Source organism: Sciurus vulgaris, assembly GCF_902686455.1.
Source record: "Sciurus vulgaris genome assembly, chromosome: 1".
Classification (NCBI taxonomy): Eukaryota; Metazoa; Chordata; class Mammalia; order Rodentia; family Sciuridae; genus Sciurus; species Sciurus vulgaris.
In genome coordinates, this window is record NC_136461.1 from 117,271,406 (window position 1) to 117,296,301 (window position 24,896).

At 50.6% G+C, this 24,896-nt stretch overlaps 1 protein-coding gene across 3 annotated transcripts; it reads left to right on the forward strand.

Annotated features, from left to right (window-relative positions):
- Positions 1-4,293: 4,293 nt before the first annotated feature.
- RHBG (Rh family B glycoprotein) lies at positions 4,294-18,367 on the forward strand. Of its 3 annotated transcripts, none has more exons than XM_079104512.1 (10): positions 4,294-4,527; positions 10,421-10,607; positions 11,049-11,250; positions 11,365-11,512; positions 14,979-15,145; positions 15,435-15,572; positions 15,695-15,828; positions 16,584-16,705; positions 17,665-17,738; positions 17,923-18,365. In XM_079104512.1, the coding sequence occupies exons 1-10, from the start codon at positions 4,341-4,343 to the stop codon at positions 17,989-17,991; spliced, it is 1,428 nt and encodes a 475-aa protein (XP_078960638.1). In that variant the 5' UTR covers positions 4,294-4,340; the 3' UTR covers positions 17,992-18,365. The 3 variants fall into 3 exon arrangements, with proteins under 3 accessions (XP_078960638.1, XP_078960639.1, XP_078960640.1); XM_079104513.1 differs by having other exon boundaries at positions 11,100-11,250; positions 17,923-18,364; XM_079104514.1 differs by lacking the exon at positions 15,435-15,572 and having other exon boundaries at positions 17,923-18,367.
- The last annotated feature ends 6,529 nt before the right edge of the window (positions 18,368-24,896 follow it).

A 24,896-nucleotide genomic window follows, 5' to 3' on the forward strand; every position in this document is an offset into this window, starting at 1 on the left:
ATAGAAAAAAATTTGGTTTGCAATAATTGCCTTCTTACAGACTTTCTTCCTAAGGTACTGTCATTTTGATTTTACGGGTGAAGGAAAACTTTTTCTTTTTTGAACTGGAGATTTAACACAGGGGTGCTCTACTTCTGAGCTACATCCCCAGTCCTTTTCATTTTTTTAATTTTGAGACAGGGTCTCATTAAGTTGCTATGGTGTCACTAAGTTGCCCAGGCTGACCCTCAAACTTGCCTCAGCCTCCTGAGTCGCTGATTACAGGTGTGCACCACTGCGCCTGGACAGATGAAGGAAAATTTAACAAACATAAGTAATCCGATTCTGAGAAACTTTACATGGAGGCTAATATGGAGACCCTATGGAGAGAAAAGGCCATATTTAATTTTTAAGGTGCCATGTATGAGGGGCTGGGGATTTAGCTCAGTTAGTAGAGTGTTTGCCTCACATGCACAAGGTCCTGGGTTCAATTCCCAGCACCTCCAAAAAAAAAAAAAAAAAAAAAGGTGCCATGTATGTACATGCAACCATATTTTTCACAGTGCTACAGTGGCAGTTGTTTTGTGGGGGAATTGAGGTCTAGGGTTTGTTCATCCCCCAAAAGTGGTGAACACTCTAGTATAGCCTTTTTTCTATTTTCATATCAGAGTGTTCAGATAAAAAGGAATCCACCTCGTCTACTCTAGTTGTGACATTAGGCTGGGTATCGACACAGCATCTCTTCCCCTGGAAAGCCTGCTGACCACCCCCATCACGGGTTAGGAACTCCTCCCTAGTGTCCCCATGAGCCTGTCTGTGCTGTTACAACCCTCTGCAGCTTGATCTGCCTACTCATTTTTATCCTCCCGCAGACAGAGCCCCAACCCAAGGTAGGAGCTATATCTTGTTCCATTGAATCCCCAGTGCCTAGCATGGTGTCTGGCGCACGGCAGGTGCTCAGTATAGATTTGTCAAATGAAAGAAAGCTCTGCCTGTCCCCAAATCTTCTCTGTTTAAGAGTTATGTCACGGGAGCTTTGTCTGATGGCCCTTCCCAAATGTGCCCATCCCAGGTCCCCAACCCCTACTGTCCATTCCCCTCCAGCCAATGATAGAAGAATGCATCAGGACTGTGCCCGCTCCCTCCATCTGTTCCTTTCCTCAGAGACACTATGTGTCCCAGAGTGTGTAGGAGTCAGTGACCCATTTGCTCACCCTGCTCAGCCAATCAGAATAATAATAATCACCACATGTGTTGAATGTTTGCAAAAATGCCAGCAATGGACATACTTTATTTGGAATCCTCATAGGAAATAGTACTGCCCCCCACGGATAAGGAAACTGAGACTCATAGAAGGCTCAGTAACTTGCCTAAGTTCATACAGTAAGATATCATGGAGGAAGGGAGGGATGGGGAAGAAAGGAGGAAGGACGGAATCAACAAAGCAATAGCAAATGTTTTAGTGACTCAGGTGCTCTGCTATTTCTCTTTTCTCCTCCCATAAATCCTGGGAGTGGGTCAGTGAAACTAAAGGGGTCAAGGCTTTGGGGACTCCCTGAGCTAAGACAGCCAGGAAGAGGAAAGAGGTGACCCTGGTAGAAGCAGCTCTGAGTCACCTCAAGTTACTCAGTAACCTCAGGTACGTGGTCCCAGGGGCAGCCTGGCCAGGTTGGGCAGCAAACACAGGTTCCCTTTGGCTACCCTTCAGGCACTGGGCTGGTCACAGCTGGAAACCAGAGATAGAAGGTCAAAGATTGGGCAGACCACAGATCAGTCAGTGTGGGAGCTGGCAGTACAGTCGACAGCCCCTCTAAAGCCTGGCATAGAGGGAGAAGTGAAGGGAGAAGCCCGTCACCATAACGTCAGAGCTACCAAGGCCATAGAAGGCAGGAAGGGAGGACCAAGTATCTGACATAAGTAGGTGATCCAAAAGAAAATGTGGATTGAACCTCTCCACAGCATTTAGTGGTAGGTGGTCCAGGGTAGCCCTCCCATGTTGTGGTGGGGGTAGGGGTAGGGGGTAAGTGGGTCATTTATATCCTCAGAATTGCTTCTTGCTCTTTGCTGGACTAGGGCTGATATTCATTGGTACTGATGGATTGTTAAAATAGCAAGATCAAGCTAGACATAATCCCAGTGATTGGGAGACTGAGGCAGGAGGATGGCAAGTTTGAGGCCGGCCTCAGCAACTTAGTGAGACCCTGTCTCAAATAAAATAAAAAGGGCATTTCATGGGTAGGGTGTCCTGGGTTCAATCCCCAATTCAGAGGTGGGGGTGGAGGGACAAAGGGAGACACCAGGTGTGACAGAAATGGAGGAGGCTAGAATCAGAGAGGCAGCGAGTGCCCCGGGAAGGCCCAGCCCACTTCTCCTTGTTCTCTGGTTCTGCAGGCTTTCAAGACTCCTCCCCTCCTAGGTCCTGTCTAGAACCTGCTGGGACAGCCCAGGGCAAGCCTGCTTCCAAACGGGGCTCAGGACATATCTGGGGCAGAAGGTTAAGACTGGGAGGAGCCCCCAAATGCTGAATCATGCTCCAAAGGCTGATGACCAGCCATCTCCCCTGATTCCCCAGGCAGGCTGGAAAACAGCCTTCCTGCTGACCAAGTAGTGATAGAAAGTCTCTGGACAGGGGCCACTGAGGACTAGAGAGACTGTTGAGCCAGCTGGAAGTCAAGCTACCAAGGTTGACCCCTGCTTCTTCATGTCCCCTGGTTGGGCACTTAGGGGAAGAACACAGGAAATCAAGACTCCAATTCTCCCCCAAAGTCCAAGCTAGACTGGAGGCTTCAGTCCCTGAGGGGAGGAGGGGAGAGGGAGGAGGATAACTGGGGGAAGGCGCAAAGAAGAAAAGGAAGTGTGTCCAGAACTCCACTGTGCCACTATCCCTGCCCACTCATAAGAGGGGACGAGGACATTTCTGAGAAGGGGCAAGCCTCTCATGGACTGCAGGTGTCAGGGTCCCCCACCTACTTAGACCACTTCAGTAGCCCAGCACCCATTGGCTAGAAGTCATGTGCTTTATAAAGCAGGGCCTTTGAGGCCTTTCTAGACTCCCTCACCCCAGCCTCAGTTCCTGAACACACTGGGCACTTACACTGCCAGACTTCTGTATGTGCTGCTCCCTCTTCTTGAAGTGTCTCCTCTTCCTTCTTCCCTTTCCCAAGTCCTAGGTTGTCCTTCCAGACTGCCTTCAAACATCACCTCTCCAGCAAGCAATTCTCCATCTCTTTGTCTTCTGTTACTCCCATGCCTATGGGCTCTGCAGCCTTCCTCCTAGACCCCTGCAGCCTTTGCACTTCTCTGGGTCACATGCTTACCCTGATGCTAATTAAATTCCCTCCTAGCTAGGCATGGTGGTGGCCTAGAGTCCCCAGAAACTCCGGAGGCTGAGGCAAGAGAATCAAAGTTCAAGGTCAGCCTGGGCAGCTTAGCAAGACCCTGTCTTAAAATAAAAAATAAAAGCGCTCGGGGTGTAGCTTAATGGTAGCGCACCCTGGGTTCAATCCCCAGTAACTGTACCCACATACACACCTTCCTAAGTGTCTGTGTCCGGGCTGGACAGTGGTTCCTGGAGGGAGGTGCCTTCTGGTTCATCACCACAGCCTGTCACAGTAAGCACTTTCTGTCACCTCACTGTCTGCCTATCAAGACCCTTTAGATGCAAATCTTGCTTGTGTAATGAGAGACCCAACTCCTAATGGAGAAGACCCTCGGAGAAGACCCTCCTTCCATCTAGCCTCCCTCCTCTCCTGCAGAGGCAGCCCCAGGAACTCTCCCATCATGCTGGGTGGAGCAGGGAGTCAGGTGTCGGCGTGCCACCCCCAATCTCAGCCTGCTGCCCTGGGCGGTGTTCAGCTTGGGGATAGGGAGGCAGGGAAGCTTGGAATAGGGTAAGGGACTCTATTGCTGGGTTTCAGACATCCCCAGCCTGGTAAATCGTCCTGCCCCGAGAGCCTGTTTATCTCCATTCTCGATCTTTATTTTTTTCGGTAGGGAAAAGATAGACCACCACGAGGTCAACACAGCTGTGCCCCAACAGGGCAGAACACGGGGTGCCTTTACAGGGTCACTTCCAAGGACCCTGCCAGGATAACGGCAGGGTCAACTGGGCCAAGGGAGACAGGACCTGGAGGTCCGAACACAGATCTCTTCGAGTCCTTGCCCACCTCAAGCGGTGGGCCCGGGGCCCTGCTGCAGGATCCTCACGTTCCGGGATCCCACCCCGAGTAGCTAAGGGCCAGACTCCAAAGGGCGGGGCCTCCGGGGGCGGGGCTTCTGCCGGGTGAAACCTGCCAGGCTCGCCCGGGGAGTGTCAGCCCTGCTTCGTGCGCTGGAGCCAGCGACTTCACAGTCCCTGTCCCATGGCCGGGTCTCCCCGCCGCGCCACGAGCCGGCGACTACAACTACCCTTGCTGTGCCTCCTCTTCCAGGGTGCCACCACCATCCTCTTTGCCATCTTTGTCCGCTACAACCATGAAACCGACGCTGCCCTCTGGCACTGGGGCAACCACAGTAACGCGAACAATGAATTTTACTTTCGCTACCCAAGTGAGTGCGGGTGAGGGCGTGCGGGAAGTGAAGACCCTCCACTCTTCTAGGTTTCTTGGGAGGGAGCTCTTGGGTGCTCAGATCTGTCCCTAGGTAGACAACCCTCTCGCTCAGATGAAGGAGCCCCGAATTTGAAATAACATCCTTTCTCTAGTGCCTTCCAGATTCTGGGTACTGTGCTGACGATGGCACATGCCTTCTTAGTCTATGAGATAGACAAAGGTGAGGTTCAGAGAGGTTCAGTGACTGATTCACAGTCACACAGGAAGAAGTAGGGGAGCTAGAATTTGAATACAGATCTGAAGTCCCCAGTTTTAACCATTCTCTTGCCCTGCCTCCCACTTGACCTAATTGGGCTTTGCTAGGCTGTTCCAGAGATTTTGCTTTTCTAGGCGCTCTGCCCTGCCTACAGGAAAGAGAATCTTGCTGGGCAGGTGTGTTGGTGGTGTGTGTGTGGGGGTGGGGAGGGAGTGCTAGAGGGCAGTAATGGCAGGTATTTTCTAAGAAACCTTCCCACCTGTAGGCATCTAAGAGTGGTTTGGACTCAGGTGCTTCTCTCCCAGGATCCCCAGACTGGCCCTTCTAGAGCCAGGGAGAAAATGACATCAGCATCTACCAGCTAACCACAGAGTAGTAGCCCCCAGACATCAGCTGAAGACATGGAAGGGCATTAGCACATCACCCATCATGTGAGTGGCAGAGCTGGTACTAGGACTTAGGCATCCTAAGCTCCTCGTACCACAGGTCACTTGCCTACTGACCAGGTTCAGAAGGGGTAGGTTAATTCCCCCAACTGCCTGGATGGGGACAGAGCCTTTCCCTTAAGGTTGAGGGCCCTGCCTTATCTCAGGCCCTCAACCAGTTGGAACTAAGAACGCTAGGCCTGCCATACTTCATCACAAATGCCTGAGCAGTTCTTTAAGTCTCAGTTTTTCCCCTTTGAGCAATGGGAAGAAGGATACCTTAGTTTTGAAGGATATACATTCGAACAAGGCCTGGGGTGTGAGAGTCTCCTATAAAAACATCCCAGGCTGTTATTACCCTGCTTTCTTTATGCAGTGCTGCTGGCAGGCTGTCCCCACCTCACCCTGACCCAGTCCCCGTAAAATGAAGTTCACAATGCTAAGGATAGAGAGGGTGAGGTGGAGACTTGGGCATGAAGCACCAGGCCCCCAGTCATCCTAGGCAGAAGGGCCTACAGCTCCTTACTCTCCACGTTTTTTTTCCCCAACCCTGGCTGGAAAAGATAAGCCATGGAAGCTGGAGAACTGAGATCCTGTCTCAAGATAAAATAAAAAGACTGGGATGTAGTTCAGAGGTAGAGCACCCCTGGTTCAATCCTCAATACTGAGGGAGGGGGGAAGCAATAAAGAAAACAAGGTAGACTGTTGGGCTATTCATTTGTCCAGAAAGACAGGGAGTTGGTGGGAGGGAGCAGCTCAGAGGCAGGGAGAAGTAAGCTCTCGTCCAAGGGGCTGCCGGCTGTCTGCCACAGACCCTCCACTTGCTTCTCCCATAGATGTCACATAAAGCCTCAAAGCCATGCCTGTTCCAAAGTTCTGCCTAGAATCCATCCTTGCCTCCTGCTGCTGCAGAGAGACAGCAGTGGGATTCCTATCTCTTTTTCCGTCCTAGGTTTCCATCCCAGTGGACTTCGACCCTGCTGTGGGGGAAGGTTGGGCAGGAGGGATGTGTGAAATCCCCAGAGCCTGGGGCTTTGATGAGCCGGTTCTCAGCTATCCCTGTGTCCAGGGGAAGGGGTCAGGGACAGGGGGAGGTATAGCCACTGTGCTTTGATGAAAGGAGATGAAAGGGAGTCCCAAATTGTTGGTAAATTCCAGGACTGCCAATGTCAAAGGCATGGCCACACTGAGGGGTCTCTTTGTTTTCTGTATTCTGGGCCCTCAGAGCCTATCTGGCCCACCCCTCTCAGATGTGGGAAGAGAGCCAGAGAGCTCATGTGACCTACATAAGGTCACACAGCAAGCTACAAAAGGAGCCCTTCTGGAACCAATTGTCTGGATTCCCCATCTAGAGCCTTTCCCCAACACTGCAAGCCTCTTAGTTCACAAGGCAAGTGATAGAAAATAAGAAAGGAGCCCAGGATGGCATGGGCCACAGAACAAACATAAGAAAGAAAACAATATGGATGATCTGTTTTATAACTTTATTATTTTTAAATTTTAGACAGTACTACTTAAGACACATCAGAGATCCTATATATGGAGAGAGGCATTTAGGATAGGTTGAAGCAAGCCGGGCCTATAATCCAAGCTACTAGGGAGGCTGAGACAGGAGAATTTCAAGTTCAAGGTCAACCTGGGCAATGTAGAAAGACCTTTAGCAACTTAGCAAGACCATGTGTCGAAATAAAGAATAAAAAGGGCTGGGAATGTGGCTCAGAGGTGGAGCACCACTGGGTTCCAGCAGTAACCCCCCCAAAAAAGGAGGGGGGATAGGGTAATGAGATGAGGACCGGAGCCTTGAGACCTCTTCTGGAAGAATACAGCTCCTTGTCCTGCTGGAGGAAGGTGTGGTGGAGTGGAAGTGGGAGAAGTCGGCCTCCTGGGTCCTCCCTCTCTTCTCCCCACCCCTCACATATTTTTTTTTTTTACATATTTTTTTTAAATCCACACTTTATAGATGAGGTAAGGGAGACTTAAGAGAAGCTGAGTAGTTTGTCCAAAGTCATGAGGTCAGAAGGTAGAAGTGGGGGGGGGGGGAGTGATGGAATTTAAGTCTGACTTTGTCAGATGCTAAAGACCCAGTTTTAACTGTCACCTTGTCTGATCATCATGTCAGGAGTCACCTAGCTGGGTTGGGAACAGGCAGTAAGGATGGAAAGGAACAAGTGACTCTAGAGGGCTCTTACCTTCTCCAATCAAAGATTGCTTGGGACTCGGGAATGGTGGTGCATGCCTGTTATCGCAGTGACTTGGGAGGCTGAGGCAGGACGATCACAGTTTGAGGCCACTCTCAGCAACTTAGGGAGGCCCTAAGCAACTTAGCAAGACCCTGCCAAAAATAGAAAATAAAGGAACCTGGGGATATGGCTCAGTTGTTGAATACCTCTGGGTTCAATTCCTGGTAAAAAAAAAAAAAAAAAAAAATGTTGCTTGGGTTAGGGAGGAGTAAGCTCCATCCCATCCTACACGGAAGGGAATGTTGAGAGGCCTTATCCATCTTCCTGCCATCAACTGCAATAGCCCTTCACCCATCAAAGCCCAAGGAGAAACTCTCTGTGTGGAACGGCCCCCAGGGAGGGAGATTGCTAGATGTTTACAGTTGAAAGACCAAGGATTGAGTTTTGATTCCAAACAAGCCTGGGTTAGGAGTTCTAAACACTGTCACCATCAAGACAAGTTCTGGAGTGGTTTCTGTATATAAATGTACTGGAGCCCTGCCACCCAGCTCCCATTATCTTGTTGTCCTTGGGCATAAGAATGGAACAGACATGGCATCCTCTGTACTGTTTGTACAAGGAGAAAATAAATCAGGCAGTGAATCTTAGGAAAACTTGGGCTGAAAGGCTGAGATCTAAGTGTTGCCTCTTCCTTTCTGTTGGGTTGTATGATCTGGGTGATTTCAGGGGCTGGAGAAGCAGTGCAGGGTTGGGGACTTAGTGAGGCCAGGAGGCCTCCAACCCCACATTCTCCTCGTCTACTGGCACTGGCAGCTAAGCTGCAGATTCCAATTCCAGCTCCCACTCAACCCTCTGTTTACAGACCTATTTCTTATGCAACATTAAATCCAGCACTTAAAAAAACAAAGCATAAAAACCAGGTGTGGTGGCTACCCCTCCCCAGCTAGTGGGGAAACTGAGGCAGGAGGAGTACAGGTACCAGGCCAGCCTGGTCAACTTAGCAAGACCCTGTCTCAAAATAAGATTTTAAAAAGGCTGAAGATGGTAGAGCTCAGTGGTAGAGCCCCTGCTTAGAACGCACAAGGCCCTGAGTTCTATCCCAGGATTGCAAAAGAAAAAATTTAAAAAACATAAAGGTTTACTTCTTTTAAAGTTATTGATTGCATTCCAAAATTTGATAATAATTTTCTAGCTCATGGATGCCTCTTCAGATTAAACAACAACAAAAAGTGACCATGTTTTTTTTTTTCTTTATAATCTGCTTTTTCAATAAGAGATTTGAGGTCACTTACAACAAAAAATTGTACAAGCTGAATATCACTTATCTGAAATGTTTTGGACTTAATTATATATATGGAGCAGGGGAGATGGCTTGGGGATGGGACCCAAGGTTAACGAAATTCCTTTGTTTCATATATACCTTATACCCATAGCCTTAAAGTAATTTCATATAGTATATTTGTACAGTATATTTAGTGTACCTGCATTTTTTTAAACCAAGGGTGCTTAACCACTGAGCCCCATCCCCACCTTTTTTATTTTTTATTTTGAAACAGGTTCTTGCTAAGTCGCTAAGTTGCTTAGGGTCTTGCTAAATTGCTGAGACTGGCTTTCAACTTGCAATCCTCCTGACTCAGGAGCTCAAACTCCTGCCTGAGCTGCTGGGATTATAGGTATGTGCCCCCAAGCCCAGCTTGTGCCTGTATTTTGACTACAACCCATCAGATGAAGTCATTGTGGAATTTTCCAAAAGCATATTTAAAGCAAATGCAATGACAGCTTAGGATGCTCTTTCTTTAGTGTTTTTAAAAAAATTTTTTGTACTTGTAGGTAGACAGAATGCCTGTATTTATTTTTACATGGTGCTGAGGATCGAACCCAGTGCCTCACACATGCCAGGCAAGCACTTTACCACGGAGCCACAACCCCAGCACCCCATTGGTACTCTTAAAGTTCAAGTCATTCATCTATGAAGTTAAACTATACAAAGAAACTACCAAAAAAGTAAAGCCACTGTTTGTCTGGGCACAGTGTCAAATACCTGTAATCTCGGTCTCCTGGGAGGCTGAGGCAGGAGGATCACAAGATTGAGACCAGCCTGGGAAATTTAGTGCGATCTTGTCTCAAAAGAGAAAAGGAAAAGGACTGAAGATGTAGCTCAGTGGTACAGCACCTCTGGGTTCAATCCCTAGTTTAAAAAAAAGGGGGGGGGGGGTTGGGGATATAGCTCAGTTGGTAGAATGCACCACAAAAAAAAAAAAAAAAAAAAAGGTAAGATCTCCCTTCCTTGGGCCTGTATATCGCACAGCTCCAGGAGAATAATTTTCATTGAAGTTGTACAATACAGCAGCCCCTGCCCCTCCCTCAATGCCTATTCCCTGAGGTAATTTGTTAACAATTTAAAGCTATTCACAAAATTATTTTTTAGTTGTAGACTCTGATGAAATAGGGATGGAAATTGGACATCAAGAAGGACTTACCGCGTTGGGGGTGTGGCTCAGTGGTAGAGCGCTTCCCTAGCATATGTGAGGTACTGGGTTCAATTCTCAGCCCCACATATAAATAAATAAATAAATAAATAAACAAATAAAATAAAATAAAGGTCCATCAACATCTTTCAAAAAAAAAAAAAAATAGAAGGACTTACCAACAGAGTTGAAAAGAAACCTAAAGGGGACTAGAACTGTGAGCATTGGAGGGGCAGGAAGAGCAGAGCACGGGCTGGACTTGCTCTAGTTAGCTATAAAAGCTCAAGTGAGTAGGGGCAGAGAATGAGAAAATTATTAGAGCAATAGGTTCTAGTCCCTTGCTCTGACATGGGGACAGCAGGGATGGTCTGGGTCCTACTGCTCTAAGCTGGCCCGCTCTGGGCAGGTAGCTCAGGGCTGGGTGGCCCTGCCACGCCTGGGGAGTTTTATAGACATAGCCTACTTCAGGGCAGCCTTGGCTGGTGAGAGCCAGGGGCTCTGGCAGGTGGTTGATTGGTTTATAGGTCGTGGCCAGCGCTCCATGTGCCCCTGCCCATTGCAGGCTTCCAGGACGTGCATGCCATGGTCTTCATGGGCTTCGGCTTCCTCATGGTCTTCCTACAGCGGTACGGCTTCAGCAGCGTCGGCTTCACCTTCCTCCTGGCCGCCTTTGCCCTGCAGTGGTCTACGCTGGTCCAGGGCTTTCTCCATTCCTTCTACGGTGGCCACATCCACGTTGGCATTGAGAGGTGGGCAGCAGTGACCTCCCCAGCTCTCTTGAGGCCACGCTGGGAGGCTCCTGCTTGAGAGAGACCCAGCTTAAGCCCTTGCCCTTGAAGTTTGTTCCCTGATCCCTGTTTATGACCCATCAGTTGATTTCCCTAGGTGCTCTGCCTGATTTCCTTCCCATCCTTGACCCCCCTATCCGTCCCACCTCACTTCTGGGGGCCGCTATTTCCCAAATGCTCTTAGGAGGAGAGATGGCATAGAAGGGGGTGGGGCATAGAGGCGCTCTTGGCGCATGTTCTGGTTCTTCCACCTACTGTGGGCTTTGTCTGCCAAGTCCTCCACTCAGTTTCCTCATCTACCAGAAGGAGCAAGGTAATCCCTTGACCCCCATGGAAGAGTTGCCTTTTCCCCCCTTTGCCCTCCCCTGCCTGCGTTGTGCTGCCTTCATTTGTGCCTGGCAGAAGCCCAGAAGCCCCTCTTCCCTGCCCCTCTCCCATTCCACGCTCACCCAGCATGATCAACGCTGACTTCTGCGCGGGGGCTGTGCTCATCTCCTTTGGTGCCATTCTGGGCAAGACTGGGCCCCCACAGCTGCTGCTCATGACCCTGCTGGAGGTGGCGCTGTTTGGAATCAATGAGTTTGTGCTCCTCAATCTCCTGGGGGTGAGAGTCTGGACAGGGATGGGATGAGGGGATGGTCAAGGCCAAGCTCTGAGCTGGAAGAGCTTCTGGGTAGGGACAGCAGACTGCCTTTCCACCTCCGCTCTACCTTCCCAGGTGAGGGATGCTGGCGGCTCCATGACTATCCACACATTTGGTGCCTACTTTGGGCTGTCCCTATCAAGGGTCCTTTACAGGCCTCAGCTGGAGAAGAGCAAGCACCGCCAGAGCTCCATCTACCATTCGGACCTCTTCGCCATGATTGGTGAGGCCTCCTGTGACAGGTTGACATGAGGAGCTGGTTCCAGATCCCTCTGATCTGGGATGAAGGGGACCACCTCCAGGCAAAGTCTTAGGGTGCTGCCTACAGTCCTTGGGTTTCTAGCTGGGAATCTGCTCTGAGAGTTTCATCTTTTTATTTCAATACTGGAGATTGAACCCAGGGTTGCCCTACCACTGAGCTACATCCCCAACCCTTTTTATGTTTTATTTTGAGACAGGGTTTCTCTAAGTTGCTGACCTTGAACTTGTAATCCTCCTACCTCAACTTCCCAAGTAGCTGGGATTACAGGCATGCACCACTGTGCCTGGTTTTGCTTATCCTCCTCCTCCTTCCTCCTCCTCCTCCTCCTCTTCTTTTCTCCTTCTCTCCTCCTCCTCTTCCTCCTTCTCCTTTTTCTTCTTCTTCATGCCAGGGATTGAACCCAGGTATGCTTAACCACTGAGTCACATCCCTAGCCCTTTTTATTTTTTTTTTTAATTTTGAGCATGGTCTCACTTAGTTCCTTAGGCCCTTACTACATTGCTGAGGCTGACCTCCAAATTGCGATCCTCCTGCCTCAGCCTCTGGAGTTGCTGGAATTACAGGCATGTTTTATGACATATTCTTAGAACTCAGTCATGGGGTATCCATGTGGCCCAGATCCATTCCCAAGGGTCCCCCTTGTATGTCTTTTTTTTTTTTTTCCAGTACTGGATATTGAACCCAGGGGTGCTCTACCACTGAGTTATACCCCCCAGTCCCATTTAATTATTTATATTGGGGATTGAACCCAGGCATGCTTTACCACTGAGTTACATCCCAGCCTTTTAAATTTTTTTAAATTTTAAGACAGGATCTCACTAAATTGCTGAGGCTGGTCTAGAATTTGGGATCCTTCTTCCCCAGCCTCTGAGTTGCTGAGATTGCAGACATGCACCACCATGCCCAGTTTTCCAGGGGTCTTTCTTAATCTACCTCCATTTTGCTTCAAATCTTCCAGGGCCCCCACAACCACACATTAGCAACAGAACCCTCATCCTGGGATGCAGCCCCCATCCCTGCTCACTCACCCTCCCCTGTACTTGGCTCCAGTCAGACTATGTCTTAGGATGTTTGGTTTCCTACAAACCTCCAGCCTCTGGCTAAGGACCCTCCTAGGATCCCTGAAAGCCCCTGCACTCTCAGGAGGGGTAGGAGGCATCTCAGGGAGAAGTAGAGCTGGCCTGGGAACCTTGTGCCTTCATGGTGGCCCCTGCTCCTCTCTCTGCATTTACAAACTGCAGTCAGCAAAGAACATCCATGTTATTTTTCATAGTAGGTATTGAACAGGGACTGCAGTGCCTATTTTTGCATTAAAAAAGAGACTGGAGCACTTAGCAGGGTGGCACATGCCTGTAATCCCAGCAGCTCAGGAGGCTGAGACAGGAGGATTGCTAGTTCAGAGCCAGGCTCAGGATGTGGTTCAGTGGATAAGCTTCCTGGGTTCAATCCCTGGTACAAAAACAAAACAAAACAAAACAAAAAACAAACAAACAAAAATAAATAAATAAATAAAAAGCAAAACCAGACTGATTTGGAGTGGCACATGCCTGTAATCCCAGTGATTTAGGTAACAGGTAGAAGAATCAAAAGTTCAAGGATAGCCTGGGCAATCCTTAACAAGACCCAATCTCAAAATTAAAAAGAAGGGCTGAAGATGTAGCTCAGTGGTAGCCCTGGGTTCAATCCCTAGTACTGAAAAAAATAAAGATTTATTTTGCATTTCTTGCCCACCTCCCAGGTTTTTGTTTGTTTGGTGTGTGTGTATGTGTGCGTGTGGTGCTAGGGATTGAACCCAGGGACTTGTGCATGGGAGGCAAACACTCTACCAACTGAGCTATATCCCTAGTCCTACCTCTTATTTTGTTGTGAAATAGATAGGTGCAGTCTCCTTGACCTCTGAGCCCCAAATAAGCTTGACTTGAAGTCCAAAGATTGAACTTGCCCCAAGATTTTCATGCATTCTCAGATCTCCGCCTCCCAGCTCCTGTTTTAGTTGTAGACCACTGAGGCAGGAACATGACCCGTTCCTCCACCGTCCCCCTACTCTCCATTAGAGACAGCCTATGTGAGTGTGGTCAGTTTTACTCCAGACTGTGGGGTTGCAGGGAGAAGTTCCACGGAGCAGGCTACTCAAAACTAAGGGACAGTCCGGAAGCCTCCCACCTGGCTGGCCCACCCTGCAGGGGCCTCAGCCTTCTGTCTCACCTCGTCCCTTGGCTTTTCTTTCCTCTCCCTACAGGACTGCAGGACACACACATGCAGGATTCTTATCCCAAAATGTGCAGGTCTAGGACATCCATTACTGAGCAAACAGGCCATGCTAGGTCCACCCTCTCTAGGAGGTGGTTGAGGTTATAAAACAAATTGTTTCCTGATATCAAGTACCCAGAACAATGCCTAATATGCAGTAACCTTTGTCTTTTCTCTCTCTCTCTCTCTCTCTCTCTCTCTCTCTCTCTCTCTCTTTTTTGTACCAGTGATTAAACATAGAGGTGTTTAACTACTAAGCCACATTCCCCAGCCTTTTTTTTTTTAAGTTTTTCGTTATTGTTGTAGATCAATATGATACCTTTATTTTATTTGTTTTTTTATTTTTACATGGTGCTGAGGATTGAACCCAGTGCCTCACATATGCTAGGCAAGTGCTCTACCTCTGACCTATAACCCCAGCCCCATCCCCAGCCTTTTAAATATTTTATTTAGAAACAGCTCCTCACTAAGTTTCTGAGGCTGGCTTTGAGCTTGTGATCCCCCTGCCTCAGCAGGGACAGTCACTAGGATTACAAGTGTGCACCACCATGCCCAGTTCCTCTCCTTTTCTGTCACTTAAAAAAACAAAACACTTGGATGGGCACAGCTGTAATCCCAGCTACTACTCAGGAGGCTGAGGAAGAAGAATTGCAAGTTCAAGTCCAGCCTGGACAATTGTCTCAAAATTAAAATCCAAAGGTCTGGGAATGTAGCTCAGTGATAGAGTGCCCCTGGGTTCAAACCTCAGTACCAACAAGGCAAAACAAAACAAAACACAACACAACCACAAAAACTCAATGCTCTATGGCTTTCAATCAGGTAGTTCCCTCTCTACTAGTACCCTTCAATAGATATCATTTTTTTAGTTCTTTTTTTTTAGGATTGGGGCACAGGTGGTATGAGGGATTGAGCCCAGGGGCCTTGTACATGCTAGGCAAGAGCTCTACCAGTGTACTTCACTCCCAGCCCTTGTCAAGCACTTAGTACCTGCTAGGACGCTGCCTATGCACTTCTCTGCATTATCTCCTTGAATCCTCACTTTATGTGATGGTGTGCTCAATCCCACTTTGCAGATCAAACAGGCTGCAGAATAGATGACTTGTCTGCAGTTACCATCTCCAACCATGTGGGGGAGCCACTTATTTCCTCTCACTCTGCCTGGCTGCCCATCATTTAGGAACCATCTTCCTGTGGATCTTCTGGCCTAGCTTCAACTCTGCACCCACTTCGCTGGGGGACACGCAGCATCGGACAGCCCTGAATACATACTACTCCCTAACGGCGAGCACCCTCAGCACTTTTGCCTTGTCTGCCCTCGTCAGTGGGGATGGGCGGCTGGACATGGTATGGGGAGGAGGCCTTGGAGGAGGCAAAGGGATAACCTAGCAAGGGAAGGAGAGACCCCACAGGGACGTCTCCACGGAAATAAGCATGAGGGGGGCTCAATCCACCCTGGTGGGGGAGTGGGAGTCAGAATGGAAGGAGACAATATAAAAGCAGGAGAGTTAGAGCTTAGATGGCACAGGGACTTCCAGAAGGACTTCCAGTAAATGCCTTGGGGATGGGGTTCTATTGAGTGTGGGTGGATGATTTGAAAGGGTCTCCAATGTCTTGCCCTTCTCTGTTCCCTTAGGTCCACATTCAGAATGCAGCACTGGCTGGAGGGGTTGTGGTGGGGACATCTGGTGAAATGATGCTGACCCCCTTTGGGGCTGTAGCAGCTGGCTTCTTGGCAGGGACCGTCTCTACCCTGGGGTACAAGTTTTTAACGGTACAGCTGCCTCTCTGTTCCTGGGCAGAGCAGGGAGTCAATTTCCTCCCACCTCCCCAATAGGCCCAGAGTGGAGGTGGGAGGGAACAGGAGTCTGATTATTCATCCTGTCCTTCTTCCAGCCCATACTTGAATCCAAATTCAAAATCCAAGACACATGTGGTATTCACAACCTCCATGGAATGCCAGGGGTCCTGGGGGCCCTCCTGGGGGTCCTTGTGGCTGGACTGTCCACCCATGATGCTTATGGAGATGGGTGAGTTTTCCCCAATCCACACAGCTGTCATTATCCCTCTGGAATGCTCTCTGTTACTCTCTGTGTCTATTTTCATCCTTCCATCCTCCATCTACCCACCCATTCAATCATCTACCCACCCATCCAACCATCTATCCACCCATCTACTCATCCACCCAACCATCCATTCAAACCATCCACCCACCCATCCACACATCCATCCACCTATCCAACCAGCCAGTCATCTACCCACCCACCCATCCACCCATCCGCCTATACATCCACCCATCCACCTATCCAGCCACTCGTCCATCCACCCATCCACCCATTCCTCCACCCACCCATCCAACCATCCACCCTCCCATCCATTCACATTATGGGAACCAAGGAAACTGGAATGAACAAGACCAATCCAGGCACTGTCCTTCTGGTCAAGTGCAACAGGAAGTCATTAAGCAAATGATTTCAAGCATATGGATTGTTATTAAAGGATCAGTAAGACATAATGACCTTTGGGATCTATTTTTGCACATCAGGACTCAAAAGAGAGGTGGGCAAAAATGACCCTTGAACTGAGTCTTGAAAGGTGTGTGTCTGTCTGCTGGCATGTGTAGGGGAGGGTGTTCCAGGCTATGGCCTGGCTTAAACAACGTCTGCCTGGTGGGCTTCCTGCAAGCCCTTTGGCTGCTTGGTTGTCCACTGGTGTGACCAGCCCTGTATCCATGATCCATCCTTGTACCCCACCCCTGCCTCTTCACAACCTGGTCTCCCTGCAGCCTGGAGAGTGTGTTTCCACTCATAGCCAAGGGCCAGCGCAGCGCCACGTCTCAGGCCATACATCAGCTCTTTGGGCTGTTTGTCACACTGGTGTTGGCCACTGTGGGCGGGAGCCTTGGAGGTGAGTGACTTTGGATGGCAATGGGGGATTGGCAGGCACTCCAAGGAGGGGAGAACACAAAGGAGAGGGAGTCTCTGGAGGAAGGGCCATTGAGTCCTATGTCCCTGGCATTTGATTCATTTGCTCACAAATACTTATTGAGTGCCTAACTTATGCCAGGGGTCAGGTGGAGGGGTCAGGGTAAACCTCCTTGGGGAGGGAGGTACAAATGGTCTTGTTTCCTCCTGGTGCCCAGGAGGCTGGGGAGCTGGGGTGGGCTGAGGTGGTACCTCTTCTCATAGCTGGCTCCCCTGTGCTGCTCCATGGAGCCACTAGAGGGCAGCCCAACCTCAGGCTGAGGCCTAGAAGGGGCAGGCTCATCTATCCCCAGGCAGAGACCTAAAGGGAAGGAGACCTAGCTCACCATTAGATAGGCTTCACAAAAACCTTTGGATAGAGGCACGCTCTCCTTGGTCCCAGGTCAGGCAGTCCTTCCTGATGTATGGCCTTAAAAATAAATCCTGATTAAGGATCCCCATCCTCCTGCTCTCACCCCAAGATTTTCACTCTCTATGGTTCAGTTCATTCATTTAGTAACTTATTTACATAATACAACTTTTCTGTGCTCCACCTATGTGGGAGACTAAAAAAAACTCAGTGGCTCATGACAGAATAACAATTTTGTCAGTCCCTTATCAACTGCAAACTTGAGCATATTATTTAACTTCCCCGAGCCTTGGTCACTTTGTCTGAAATATAGGGATAATATCCACCTCACAGGGTTGTGGTGGTTTCTCAGGAAGGCAACACTTGTTAAGCACTTGGCACATAGCAGGTGCTCAAAAATGCAGCTGTGGTTTGCCTGTGCCAGGTGCCAAGTTGACCCCATGCCTCCTTTGTACCCTTGGAGCACTGAGTGGCAACCACTGCTGAGGGGTAGGGGGTAGAGAAACCTCACATGTCTTCTCTACCACCACCAGGGCTCCTGCTGAAACTGCCCTTCCTGGATGCCCCCCCAGACTCCCAGTGCTATGAGGACCGGATTTACTGGGAGGTGAGGCAGTTATATCCCTCATACCTGGGGCCTTCATGCCCTTCGACCCTCCCTTCCCTGCCTCAACTTCTGTGCCCCAATCTGCCTCCTTACTCCTTTGCCTGCCTTTCTCACTGGCCAACAGCCCTGAGCTGTGGCCTGCAGCTCCCTAGAGCTTCCCCTTTGTCCCCTTCCTGCTTTCCAGGTGCCTGGGGAGTATGAGAATGAAGTCCAGGGACCTCTGAGTGTGGAGGAACCAGATACTCGGGCCTAACCAGTTGCCAGCCTGAGAGGATATTCTCCTTTTAGAAGATGAGCAGGACTGGGGATGTAGCTCAGTGGTAAAGCACTTGCTTAGCATGTGCAAAACCCTGGGTTCAGTCCCCAGTGCCATGTACACACACACACAAGATGATGATAACTGGCTCTCTTTTAGCTCCTGTCCAATAGAAGGCCTGGAGAGGGGGGAGGAAGCTTGGCCAGCTGCCCCACCCACTGCCCTACCAGCTTACACATGGGGCAGAAGGTACAAAGTGAGGCACCCAAGTGCCTGCCGATCCTTTGGGCCAATGTCACACAGTTACAGTGAAGCCTAGGCCAGGCTCAGTTCCCTGGGGGTAATAAACACCACCCTCATCAAGGATTCTGACTCCTTTTATTTGTGTCCTGGGAACATGGGAAGTTCCTCTTCCTTTTAACTCACAGCATTAAAACCTGGAAGAAGGAAAGGATCTTTGGGGTTAAAAAAAAAAAAAAAAAAAAAATCTCCTCTCTGGGTCCATTGATCTCTTTCTAGGAGGTCACATCTTATGAGACAGGGACCCCACCTGGACTTGCTATATCCAGAGACAGGAGAGCCTGTGCCTGTTCCAGCACACTCTGCTGCCAGAGTTCTTCTTAGGCCCCAATTGCTGCCTCTTTGACCCTCAACTGGGGTGGCCTCTGAGCAGAACAGGAAGAGGGCCCCCACAGGGCCTAAGGGGGGACATAAGGAGCTGTCTGATACCAACCCTCAGAAGCCAGAGGCTGCCATCACCTAGGTGCCACTTTATGTCTCTGTCCTGAAACTGAGTAGTGAGGATAGGAACAGCCTTGAGTAGCACAGGTCTGTGGCACAAGAAAAGTGGGCCAGGGCCTCTCACAGCCTGAAGTTATGTGACCACCAGAGGGCGCTCCAGACCCAGCAGAGGAAGAAGCGGTCTTCATGGTTCTATCATTCTTGATTCTCTACCAAGAATGAAAGTCCTTTCTACCGCCTAACCCTCTTCCTGTCTGCTTCAGTTCTGTTCTTCATACCAGGAATTCATACCGCAGCCTTTTTTGAGTTCCCACCCTCTCCGCACTACATGTCAGGCAGATGCCAGGGATTTCAGATCTCTCATCCCACAGAGAATCCATCCTTCCAGTACACTGACATCCCCTTCCCAACACTGAAGGCAGGCTCTTTTTCCACAACCTCCCCTGACCCTTGATGGCTGAGATAGGTATGTTGGGGGTGAAGATCCCTGTGTTAAGGCAGAAGACTGGCAACTGAGATTGCAAAAAGGTCTCCTGTCGCTGGGAGAGAAGGAAGAAGTTTGGGAGAGCTGAGGCCTCATTGATTCCACCCTGATCTCAGCTCCCGAATCTGCATAGACCAGCGTGTTCACCCATCCTGGCCCCAAAGCTCCAACAGAGATTTAAAAGAAGACTTTCCAGGGTGATTTAAGTGTAGGATGAGGCCCTCCTTTGCCCAGCAGTTTCTGTGAAGGGAAAGAGATGAATATTTATTCATTTGTGGCATCAGTATTTTATAGCCTTATCTTCTCCCTTAACTGATGGTTCCTTCTTTTTTAAAAAAAAATATTTTTATTTGTAGGTGGACACAATGTCTATATTTTATTTATTTAATGTGGTGCTGAGTATCAAACCCAGTGCCTCACACATGCTAGGCAAGTGCTCTACCCTTGAGCCACAACCCCATCCCTGATGGTTTCTCCTTGATTATAACCAAGTCTTTTCTTTCAGGCACCTCCAACCGAGGATGACCCTGGTTTTGGGGAACCACCCATCTCAATCCAGGAAGTCTTCCTGGAGAAGGGACAACTGAGCCCTCTAGGAGAAAGCAATTGCCAAACGAGTTTTCAAGGGACAAAAGGCTAAAAGTACCAGGATGGCCTGCCAAGAGGTCCAAGATAGGAGGGAAAGTGTGAGAGCTGTCCCATGAGAGGTGGCCCTCTCAAGTTCCAAGCTCCATCACTTCCATGAAGTCCCCCATGGTTCCAGCAATGAACTAAGTGCCACCACAAGCCCCTGTACCATGTTCCCATTGTTCAGGGTACTCTGCCACAGGTCAAACTCTCCTAAGTCACTCCCTTGGTTTTTCACTTTATGTCCTCCTTTCCTTCCTCCACTTGCCTTAAATCTGGGGGTACATGGTGGGTAGATAGTTCCATTTTATCTACTTGAGTCATTATCTGAGGTCTAGGCGAGGGGGTCATCATCCCTTCCCTGATTCAGTCAGGGAATTCAGAGGGCAGGAAAGACAGGTATGCTTAGATTCCCTTGATGTACAGGAGCTAGTCCCTCCTGGCTCTTGCCTGTAGCTCTTGCTTCAGCACTATTGGTCCCCCACACGGTGGCCCATCATTCAGGCTGGGTCAACAGGGTGACAATAAGCAGGTCAAGGGGATACGGGGGGGGCAGGGGCCAAGGGAGCTCCTTCTTCATCCATTCGGGACAATGAGGCTTTGCCCCTCAAGGACAGCCCCTCTGATCACCACCATTATTAGTCTCAATGCAGGACAATCGCACACTTGCCCGCTCATGAACTCTGTCTGTCCGGCCCCAATGCCTGAGCTCTGGGGATAATGATGGACGAGGACACTCCAGGGCCAGGGAGAGATGGGCTGTGCTGGGGTCAGGATGAGAGCCATGGCAGGAAGGCTCTCTGGAAGCAGACACTGTTCTGGCCTGGAACAAGTGTGTATGGGCTGACAACAGGGTTTCCTGTCCAACAACATCTGGGTAGGAGGCCCAGGGGCTTCAGGGTGCTTCTGTGCTTGTGCAACCAGAGCTTCCCGGGCCGGGAATTGGGAGCTGCCCCTCTGACCTGTGGAGGACCCTGCGCTCCGAACCCCGAACAGCCTGGGAAAGGCCTGATATCCCCCCTATTGGGATTCACATCACGGCGCGTAGCAGTCTCAGCTCCAGCAGGAATTAGACACGGCGTGGGTGTCCAAAGTGCAGGGCGGTGGCGGTCCCGGGGCAGACAAACTCCGCAGCCGCGGCCCCCACCTCACCCCGATATTGCTCTCTCGCCGTCGGGATCTCCCCGCCCGCCGCCTCCCGGCTCTGCGCGCCCGGTCCCCTTTGTCTGGCCCGCCCGCCGCTCCCAGCCGGTCCACCGCGCCGGCCAGCGCGCCCCGGCCGGGCACCCTCCACCACCGCCCCGGCCGGGAACAATGCCGGCCAATGTCTCCGAGCGGGCGGGAGGGCGAGCCGGCTATGCAAATGCCCAACGGCCTGTGAGAATCCCTCTCCGCCGCCGCCCGGGCTTCCACCGCCTGAAAGAGGCTGGCGGCCCGGCCTGGGTGGGGGAGGCGGTCACTGCATTAGGGATGAGCTGTCGTCCTGGAGCGCCCGGGACAGAGCACCATTGTCTGTGTCCCCGCCGTCTGATCGCCAGTGGAGTCTGCCAGCTCACGGAGGAAGGCGAGGGTGACCGGAACAGGCACTGGGGCCAGGAGAAGTGGTCACCTGTCCCCTTCATACCTATTCCTCATTCCAGCTAGCTTTGACTTAGGGCTTAGACCGCTGTGAGCTCTCCTACTCATTCACCCGCGGCCTTAACAAGTTAGTTCTCTACTCGCAGCCTTGGTGGCTTGGGGTTTAAACGTGGCTGGTATCTGATGAGCTTCCCCCTCCCAACCTCCATCCATTTTTATTCTTTCCCATATCATGTTGACACAGGGGACTCTGACAAGTGTCTCTGGGGCCAGTTGTTTTCCTGAGAAAAAGTCTTGGCGCCCTGAGAGCAGAACAAGTTACTAGGCAGAGATGCCCTCAAGGGGTCCTTTCTGACCTGTGAGCCCCAAGCCAGGTCCAGGACTTTGTCCTTGCCTCCCTCTGCCATCCATTACCTGTTCAGGAGCCACTTCAAGTGTGAGAAAAGCCAGCCACAGCAGGACTAAAATAAACTTCTCCATGATATGAAGGCAGGGGTTACTACATAAAGGCCCTTCCCACAAGTGAAAGAGAGTGTCCCTCTACCTGCAACTCATGAGCCTGTGTCCATCTAATAGAGGGCAGTGGTCCGCACTGGAGGATACCTGGGGGTAGTAAGGCAGAAGCTCTATGCTAAGAGCAGCAGAGCCCATTCTGACTGGGAACTTGGCCTCTGTACCTGAACATTTACAAGCTGAGCTCCAGGGTATGTGCTTGAGAGTCAGCAAGAATGCAGGGCAGGCTGGGCAGGCCAGGTGGCCCACTCTTGTAATCCCAGCAGTTTGGGAGACTGAGGCAGGAGAATTGAGAGTTCAAAGCCAGCCTCAGCAATTTAGCGAGGCCCTAAGCAACTCAACAAGATCCTGTCTCTAAAGAAAAAAGAAAAAAGGGCTGTGAATGTGGCTAAGGGACCGAGTGCTCCTGGGTTCAATCCCCGGTAACCCCCCCCCCAAAAAAAAGAATGCAGGACAGGAACCCACCTTTTCTAAGCTGCCACCAAGATTCATGAGATTGGGGGTGTAGCTCAGCAGTAGAGCCCTTATCTAGCAATCTACAAGGCAGTGGGTTCCATTCTCAGCACTGCAACACCACCAACAACAAAAAAGACTCACAAATAAGGGTGCATGCTACTCTTATGAGGAGCCATTTTGGAGATTTTGGGGCTTTTGGAGCAGTGACGTAAAATCAATAAGGGCCAAATGAGAACTGTCCAGGGTTTCAGTCACAGTAAGTCAGGAGAGTCTGGATGAGGGGAGGAAGGAGAAGGTTCTGGTAGGTCATGTGGTCTTCTGCTAAGTTGGGCTCAGTAGTAGCCTCAGGGGCTTGTTCTCTGCCCCCACCATACACACACACTGGGGCCTGAACCCAGGGGCACTCTACCACTGAGCCAGCCCTTTTTACTTTTTATTTTGAGACAGAGTTTCATTAAGTTGCTCAGGCTGGTGTGGAACTTGTTATCCTCCTGCTCCAGCCTCTGGAGCAACTGGGATTGCAGACATGCACTACTGCACCCAACTAGGGCCTGTTCCTTTGTGCTTTGGCCCAGCCTTCCACACGAGATGGAACTGTCCCCTTCTCCCTGTCTTCTTGACCTGTGCAAATCCAGGAGCAAAGTGCATGTCAGCCCCATCCAGAGGTGGAAGCAGCCTTTGGGATAGCCTTTGGGAGACTATTAGATGAAAGGGAAGTTGAGGACAGGGGACCACCAGTGGGAGCTGGGGCATTTCAGGTGCCAAAGAAGCAGGCAGAGTTCTCCTCACCCAGTCACAGGATCAACCTGGAATCCCTCCAAAATATTCTGACCTGGGGCTGCCTAGCTTCATGGAAACTTCTCCAGGGACCCCAAAAGCTACTTTTGAATGAAGCTGAACCAGTGGCCTCTTCTTGGGTTTTCCTGAGCCCCCGGAATACTCCTCCCTCCAGTGGCCCTCCCTTTCCAAAGCACTTACAGAATCAACCTTGCTTTGGGCATCCCTGAGAAGAGGGCTGACCAGAGCTCTCTGCCCTCACGGCAATCCTCTCCCTTTGGGTGGCAGTTCCAGGACTCTCTGGGACTGCTCTGGGCCCGCTCTGGGCCTGCCTGTCTTTGGGACTCCAGGCAGGACACGGGCAGGCTCTACTTGGCTCAGAGGCTGAGAGAGGAAGTGGGCTTTGTCGTGTAGGCCTCCTCTGGATTCTTAAGCTCCATTTTCCCACCCTGCTCTTCTTGGCAGGAGAGCCCTCAGCTGGAGAAGCCCCCCACCCCACCCTAGTGTCCCCTCCTTCCCTGTTCAGCACCATCCATCTCCGTCTCCCCAGAGCAAGGAATGTGACTCCAGGACACTGTGGGGCTTGTTCCCAATCCCCTTCTAGCTCATTTCACTCAGGCTTTTACAGACTCGCCTCCATCTCCCAGGCTGCTGTCTGGGTTCTGGCTCTAAAGGCATAGACAGAAGCCCCCCTCCTCCCTGCAATTCCTCACGCTTCATTTTGTCCCAACACCATAGAGGAGGCCGCACTGTGGGGGGTCAAGGAACCCTGGTGTGGGAGCCCGTGGGGGCGGGTGTTCCCTTTCTCCTAGCTCTCCAGTCACCGAGGCCGGCCTCTGCTGCTCTGTGGATCCAGCGCAATCCACGGCATTCTCATTATTACCCAAGCTGGAAACCATCCATCCCCTCTCCCGCCTTTCCTGTCCATGCCCCACAAGCCTCGATTATTGGTAGAATTAGCACCGGGCTTCTTGTTGGCAGTTGCTAATTAAGACCATTAATAAACGCAATTATTAATGCTGTACCAGGCGGCAGCTGCCAGCATCTATCACCAGCACCCTTGGCAAGGTGCTGGGCCTGGGATGGCTTCTGCCCACCTCCATCTTGGACTGCTCCATTTCACCTCCTGTTCCCTTTGCTGCAGGCCCTGCCAGGTGAGGGTTAGTGGATACAGAGGTTTGGAGAGTGTTTGCCTGAGCTTTCCAGAGGAATGAAGTCATAACCTACCCTCCAGGGAGCCCCAAAACTGGAACAAGGGAGGCCAGCATGTGTGTGAGAGGGACTGCATCTGATGCCAGTATCTTTCTTCCCTAGAATGTCAGGTGGGTCAGGGAGCAGTGTACAAAGACTCTAGGGAAACCTAGTGCAGTGGCGCACACTTGTAATCCCAGTGATTCAGGAGGCCGAGGCAGGAGGACAGCAAGTTCTAGGTCAGCCTGGGCAACTTAGCAAGACCCTGTCTCAAAATAAAAAAAAAAAAAAAATAGAAAGGGCTGGGGATGTGGCTCAGTGGTAGAGCACCCCAGTATTGGGGGGGAAAAAAGACCAGGGATAGCTGTGTGGACCCTAATGTGCCCCTCTGCTCCCACCAACCACAGCTCTCTGTGCCCTCCTGGCCTGCTGTGCTCCACCAGGTAATACTTAAACTTTCCTAGTGGATTTTCTTACCCTATGGGCTAGGGGATCATCTCAGTGAGACAATGAGTCACTCTCTGTAATAGGGCTT